Source organism: Etheostoma spectabile, chromosome 6 (assembly GCF_008692095.1).
Source record: "Etheostoma spectabile isolate EspeVRDwgs_2016 chromosome 6, UIUC_Espe_1.0, whole genome shotgun sequence".
Taxonomy (NCBI): Eukaryota; Metazoa; Chordata; class Actinopteri; order Perciformes; family Percidae; genus Etheostoma; species Etheostoma spectabile.
Genome location: NC_045738.1, coordinates 31,442,959 through 31,450,603, shown reverse-complemented (window position 1 = coordinate 31,450,603; position 7,645 = coordinate 31,442,959). Strand labels below are relative to the sequence as shown.

The 7,645-nt window shown below is 38.1% G+C and overlaps 1 protein-coding gene across 2 annotated transcripts in view; it reads right to left on the bottom strand.

Annotated features, from left to right (window-relative positions):
* Positions 1-7,645, bottom strand: part of LOC116691601 (cytochrome b5 reductase 4) — a 28,072-nt gene that overhangs the window by 6,967 nt on the left and 13,460 nt on the right. For both annotated transcript variants that reach the window (XM_032519359.1, XM_032519360.1), the window contains 6 exons: positions 7,279-7,372; positions 6,813-6,845; positions 6,581-6,703; positions 4,718-4,858; positions 3,743-3,889; positions 1,553-1,703 (listed from right to left, as the gene is read on the bottom strand). In XM_032519359.1, coding sequence (XP_032375250.1) covers positions 1,553-1,703; positions 3,743-3,889; positions 4,718-4,858; positions 6,581-6,703; positions 6,813-6,845; positions 7,279-7,372 — 689 coding nt within the window. The remainder of the gene's footprint in view (positions 1-1,552; positions 1,704-3,742; positions 3,890-4,717; positions 4,859-6,580; positions 6,704-6,812; positions 6,846-7,278; positions 7,373-7,645) is intronic.

Genomic DNA, 7,645 nt, shown 5'->3' with positions numbered 1-7,645 from the left:
AGTGATTTTGGAGAGGGAAATTAGGTAGAAATACGCTGGTTGCCTGACATGACACCATTTTATTCATACAACACTATCAATCCAGGCTAAAGTGAAAGATATTAATAATGCATACATGTTGCGTCCTCTGAATTTCAGGTTGTGGTCGACTACCAGGGTCAGCATCGGTTGCTTGATAAACGACCAACGTTGGTATCGATATTGATCAATACCAGTGTAATGAGATTGATACTTTAGTATTGGTTTCTCTCCAGTACGCACTGCTGCGGTTTCTTTATACCAATTTTGGTGTTGCTAGAATCAAAATCCAGAATGTTCTATTCATTATACTGTTTTTCACAATATGCAAATGGAAAGATTAACATGGCTGAAGTTCTGGTTCCAAGAAGCATTTTTTGAGAACAGTGAGCTAGACTAGTATGAAAAATATTAATTGGACTCACCATGTGAGGGGTGAGGCCTTTCGACATTTTGGCCTAAGTTATAGCGCCACCAACAGGCCAAATGGCATTATATTTTATGGGAAGTATAAGCACATCACCATCAATTATGCTGACAATTTTCATGTCTCTAGCTGGTTCCGGCCCCCAGTAACTTGAAAAAGGGCAACATTTAGCACATTTTGAGAACATTGGTGTGAGCGAAGTCCGCTGATAGGGGCTTAAGTGCCCGGATGTTCACTGCTCTCCAAAAGTTGACTCTGAGTCAACTTCTGCTGAGCGGTAGCCAATGAGAGGGCAGAGTGATTTTCTAATAGTCTACTTTATGGATTGTAACAGCTAGCTTGGCAGTGGGTTGCTCAGGCAGTTGGTATACCTGGAGATTTTTTATATAGATTTGTTTAAGGAGTAGTTGCATTCTTGTAACGTTAGCATTGTAGCAATGACAACTAGCTGGTTACTGGCAATAATTAATGTTATTGGAACTAAACTTCCCAGAGAGTTTCTGATTGGCCAGATAGAAACTGCAAAAGGTGAACATTGTCGGCATTGTGTTACCGACAAACCACTGAACACCACAGATACAGCGGAGATGCAGTTGAAAAAAGATACCACTGGAAACCCGGTGCAAGATGACCGAGAGCTGGTTTGAAATCAGCAAAAGTCTCCCTTTAACCCTCCTGCTGTCCTGTCCTGTATTGACCCATTTTCAAAAACTGTTTATATCAGAAATTTGGGTTTCTTTCAACTGAATTTTCTAAAAAAATAACCAGGATGATTCCATGCAACGCTCTTCACAAGTAAAATAAATGAACACTTCACGATTTTCATTTAATTTGGGTTTTTTATTCAATTTTAAAGCCTTTTATAAAGATTAAAGAACGTTAAAAAGAAGTGATAAAAGCTTCAAAATCAACAAACGACAAAAAAGCGTAGAAAAAATTGTTTAAAACACTGGAAAAAGTGTCAAAAAAACTAACAAAGTTTTAATTTTAAATCTTAACCCAGAAAAAAAGAGTCGACAGGAAGACAACACAAGTGTTAGGAGTGTACGGATAGAGTAGACATAATGAAAGAGGATAATAAACAATGAACGTTTTAAAAAGTCCCACCTGATGATGTCAATGTCCTGTAGGGCCAGTTGGATGAGGCGAGCCATGGGGGTGAACCCTGTGCCTGCTGCTATTAAGTAGAGGTATGTGACATCACGAAGGGGGCGGAGACTGAAGGTACCCTCTGGACCACTAACGGATATACAGTCACCTAACGAGTAACAACAATTAAGTGAACAAAAAACAAATAATTCATACAATGGTTCCAAGAGTGCTGCCACAGTAAAAATTCCTAAGTAACAGTGCAAACGTCAAATAACGTTCAACGGACAATATAGTTTTGGACAGGCAACATTTGGATGATATTCAGTTTATACTTTTTTTTATTGATCAATGTGAAACATTGCAACAAATTGTGATTCAATGATGTTAATACGGATAAAAAAACGCAAGCACTGGACATCCAAAAGAGCGTGAACACTTGTATAGGCCCTACAGGGTCATTCATTGTTATTACAGAGGATCCAGTTTAGAAATTAACCCATGAAAAGTGTGTTTCCACTTCACCATAAAAACTAGCCCAACAGCTTCTGATGGAGAGTGTATGAAGGTACAGCAGGAGATTAGTATTATGTAACATCTCCAGGAGAGCTGTAATGGAAAATACATGTAATTATTAGAGGTATGTTTATGACTCATTCATAGAAACTAAGGCATGTTTGAGAGCAATTGGTCAGTGATTTATCTAAGAGTGCTGTTTCCTTTAGCTGCCCTTCTGCATGAAGGAAGAAGTAAAGAAAAATAAAGAGGAGGGTGGACCCAGGGACAGTTAAACCAGCTGGATGAATGGCAGGAACATAAAGAAAATGTAAAAAAGTCATTGTATTATTAAAATTGGTGGATTGTAATTTGTGTATGTACGTCCAATACACTCTGCACTTGATCGAGCAGAAATGCAGAACAGAATACATTTTCATATCTGCATATTTATCTCAAATAATAGTTTTTTTGTGATGTTTAAAAATGCATATTTTCCTCATATTGTGCAGCCCTAACATATACACATCTGTTCTTCTTTTCCATCTATCACCTAGCGGTGTTCATGTTTCATCTGTCAAACCGAATAATAACCCATTCAAACCAAGGTTATAATCGTTAACATACAATCCAATATTCAAAAATTATTTTTTTTCCACAAAACAAACTATGGTGTCAGGTTACAGTCTGTTTCTACATACTCATTACTGAGGACTAACAACGGCAAATGTTTTTTTTGTGGAAAAAATGCATTTTGGAATATTTGGATTGTATGAGTTCGGCATTCGACTAGTGTGGACTTCACCGGAAAAAAATGAAATGAACAGACGTATGGATTAACACAACTTTTATGCCTTTCTGTCCCATCTCCAACAGCCAGATTCCCTGTGTTCCCTCTGAAGGAATCACTGCACACTGCCTTGCCCTGTTTTACTCTGGCAGGAGGATGTAGGTGTAGGCAGCATCGATTGGTTTCGTTTTTCTCTCTGACAGCACAACCCATTTACAATCAACAGAGCTACGTGTTGGAATTGACCGGAATTCTTCTTTAATATGTGTACTGATACTGGGATGTCTACACAACTGAGTGAGATGATTGACTTTAAAAAGTTCGCCACTTTACTCAAACCAAAGTTCAAAACACCTGTTCATGTATGTCTACTTTAGTCTATTGGCCATTTAGGTTTTTTTCCTGGAACGACGTCACTTACACATTTTGCTTGTTTAGACTGGTTACATATCATATGTGCATTTTATGTACCGTGTTATTGTTGAATACATTGTAAATACATATTTCAAAATTTTTAAGAGCTACTTCTACATTTTCTGACCTTTTTGAATATTTCCAATGACAAACAACCCATATTACAAAAAAGACTAAAACCAAAACTACTAAAAACTAAACTAAAACTAAGCATTTCAAAAAATAGAACTAAACTAGCAAACCTGCTTTAAAAACTACGAACAACTAAACTGAATTTGAAAAACAAAATAAAAAACTAGTGAAAATTGTTAAACTATAATAACCTTGATCCAAACTAGACATAATATATAGCCCCAAAAACAATACAGTCAGAACACAATCCAATCACCAGTCCTCCTCGTACCCATTCAATATATTCATTTTTAAAAAGTCTCTTGAAATTGCTCATCGTTGCACTGTTTCATCCCCTCACGTGACTCACACACTGTGATACATGGGCTGTGGCTTACCGATGCACAGGCTGTTGAGATGTGGGGTGAACACTCCATCAGGGTAAACTTTGATCATGAGGTAGAGGTCAGATTCCTGCGAGGAGCAGACGGAGGCTGCTCCCAGGTTCTGATCTACTGGGGTGTACGGCCTCACTACCTCTGTGTCTGGACATGGACAAAAATAACAATTTACTAAGACTTCTTCCAATTGTTTGAAGTACCTAGTGAAGTCCACTCTGTATCTTCAGAGCAGCTGTCAACGCAAAAATAAGGCTTTGAGGGTGCCTCAGTAAAGAGATCCCCTATGCATCTGTACTGATATGGTATTAAATATGTATTAAATGTGTAGACCTTTCCACAGTTGTGAACATAAACATTCTAAATGGACCCCAAGTTGATTTCCTGTTGCATTGTATGTGTTAGGGTTGTATGTGTGTCAGTTTCCTGTTTAATTTTGTAGTCGGTTTTTCTCCCTTTTCTTGCCTGCCCCACCCGGATGTGTTTCACCTGCTCCTGAGTCCGCATGTCACCTGTTCCTTGTTTCACCTTGTCACTACTTGTATTTAGTCTGTGTTGTCTTTGTCTAGTGTCAGATCATTGTTTTGTATTATGTGTCTGTGTGTGTGTGTGTGTGTGTGTGTAGTCTACCCTTTTTGTCTTGGTATTCCTGTTACCTGTGATTCCTGTTTTTGACTTCCACTTCATTTTGGAATACTTTGCCTGCTGGACTCCTTTTGTTTGTATGGATTTTATGATATTAAATCCTCAAGCTCACCACTGCCTGCTGTCTCTGCATTTGTGTCCGACATTATCTGATTCCTCTAACAGTACGCAGACAGGAAGTTAACAAGGGGCCAGGCTGTTGCCAAGCAATGGAAGGCAGCAGCATACCTGTTTTACTTACTTGTGTGTATGCATACGTTTATTTCAATGGACAATGTTTGGACATTCACTGTATTCAGCACAGTGTAGTCCATCTGCTTGGCTCCCTACCTTGAGTGAGGGCTTTGAGGTAGACGTGTTTTCCAACAGGTACATGCATGACAGTCCCACGTGGAAATTGCAATCTGAACACGTAGGTGTTATGGTTCACCTGAGTCTTAGACACCAACACACAATCCCGATAATAGAGAGCTGCAAAAAGGGAAATCAATTAATGTAAACTCATTATTAACATAGACCCCGTTGACGTGTTTGTGGGTTCCAATGTTATCTGATGAAAATATCCAATGTTATCTGATGAAAATATCCAATGTTATCTGATGAAAGATTTTTAAATAAGATGTGGAGGAAGAATTGGCTCTGGTTGATGCACTGGTGGGTTCTTATTACATTGCATGTACACAATGTGAGTCCCCTACACAATGTGAGTTGTGCATGTGCAAATCGGTCACCATCTTTGACAGCTAGCTACGGCAACATTACTTGGACCAAGTAAGAAAAGCGTTCCTCAGGAGTGTTTGAATCAAAACCACAATCTTTTTTCTAAATTTATCTTGTCGTTTTGGTGCCTAAAAACAGACTCTTTCTACGCTAAACTCAACGCCCTCCCTCTATTCGAAGCAGGACCCCTGGAAGGTCTGATGATGATATAAATGTGTCAAACTCAAGGCTCTTGGGAAGAACCTGACCCCTTGCAGGCCTTATTTCAATTTAGTTTCACATTTTGGAAATCCTAGTTGTGCGCCAAACCAAAAGAATGGAAACTGTTTTTCAAATTGCAATTACGCAACACTAAAAGCAGAATTTGGCAGATTTGCCAACTTTGAGACTCAAACATTCACCCACAATACAGACACTTTCCTTATTTAGGCTGTGAAACACATTGTTGCAAAAAATGTAATCATTGTTTTACTTGATTTGCTAAATTTTATGATGGCTGAGGAACTTTTTGGCTGACTTTTTTAGGGCTTTATGCTGACAAAAATAAGGCAAATCTGAAAAAGTATCAAAAAAGCCACAATTAAAAAAAAATGAAAAAAGTGACAAAAACGTTAAAAAAAAACGTTAAAAAAAGTCAGAAAAGCAACAAATTTTAAAAAAAAAGAAATGTTAAAAAGGTGACATGCAGTAATACAGTCAAAGATATTTTACCTTTCCAAAGAAATAAAAGCATGTGAATAAAGTTTACATGTCTGGCCCTTGATGTGATTCTCATTTTACAGTGTGGCCTTTAGTGAAGGGGAGTTTGACAGCCCTATAATAAGTGATTTGAGGTTATTTCCCAGATATAACAAGAGACATCGAGAAACTTTATTTGCAATGTTTGAGGCTGGCCTATTTTTTGGGCATTTTATGCCGTTATTTGACAGCCGAGTGGAGTGGAGAAGGACACAAAATGCAGGGAAAGAGAGTAGGGAATGACATGCAGCAAACATTCCGACCAAACAGGAACTGAAACGGGGAATCACTGCTCACGGCCTTTGTGCCCATGTGGTATGCGTATGTTCCAATGTGTGTAGTTAAAGTAAGTGCTTAAGAGGCGTAGTCTTTTATGAGTAGCAGTGACTGTCTGGGATCCAGCTCTGGTGAAATCTTGCTAGGCTTGGCTTACATCCCCCTCCTTTGTTGCGTCCTACGAGCCAGTTGTAACAGAACGGACAAGCTTACAAAGTTTTTCTTGCAAATATTCCAACAAAAGAATTTGCTTGTATTCGCTTTAAATGCAGACATTGTTAAAACCCCAATATTGCAGTTTCATTTCCTGTACCTCTAGGTGTCTAATTGGTGTGTCACAAGGTGTGTCAGTAACATTCAAATTATAAGGTAAAAATTAGTGTAAATGAGTAAAAGATCCAAAGTGGAAGGATTTATTTGATCTTCGTTTCGTTTCGTTTCGTTTATCTTGGATCTTACCTCTGTCTTTTTTGCGTAGAAATGTATTGTGAAATTCCAGGGGTTGACCAAGTTTTGTCCATTTTCCTTTAGCCTGTTTGCGTATGCTGATCTGGATCTTTCCCACTGAAAAGGCCGTGTGGACTGTTGAAGAAATGACAGTTAAGAATAAGAACGCGTGACAGTAACACAGACTTTGCAGATATTATCTATATCTATCTTTTTTTAAAATCAAATCAAGATGTTTTCTTACCAGAAAAAGTTCCCTCAACTTCATCAGCAAGACCTGGAAAGCAAGAAAATGAGACAAAGTTTACATCCAAAATCATATGTAAGATTACTACCCTTTTAAGTGATGGACAGTGTTACATTGTGTGAGAGATTACATTAGTGTCCCTAATTAATCAAACGCTTGCATAAATCATCATTTGCTTTTTTTTACCCAGACATTTAAAAAATAAAACATTGTAAAGCTGCAATTGCAATACCGCAATACTACTAATAATAAAGATATTTTTGCTGAAGGTTATCATGTTGTCAGAATCCCAAACCGGCCCATGCCTGGATGTAGCACTTTTCAAAAACAGAATTTACAAAAGGGCTTTACAGGAGAAAGAAAGGTGAAAGAATAAAACAATATGTGCCTAAGCGTGTCTCACTTGCGTTTTTTTTTTTTTTTTGCAGAAGAAAGCACTTTAAATGTAGAAAGCTCTCCTCACGTAAATGTATCATGTAGGACATTTGCCCCAGCAGCACTTCCAGCCGTAGAACCCCGGCCTCAAGATCCACCGTGGTGCAGCCCGAGCTGGGGATCTGACAGAAAAAAACAATATCAGGGTTTTCTCCTGCATAGAGAACGTTTTAGCGCCCCCCAAAGAGGTTTTTAGCCAGCGCCAAAGGAAAATCACAAGTGCCACTATTTGTTTAACATCTCTGACAAATTATTCATCAATAGAATGTATTTCAAAATAAAAATACATTACAGTTTATAATGTTTTGTATTCATAACACTATTGTATTAAATAAGTCACTCCTTAGGAGCAAAATGGGCTCCTTGGGAAAGTTACCGTTATGCCCTGTTCATAC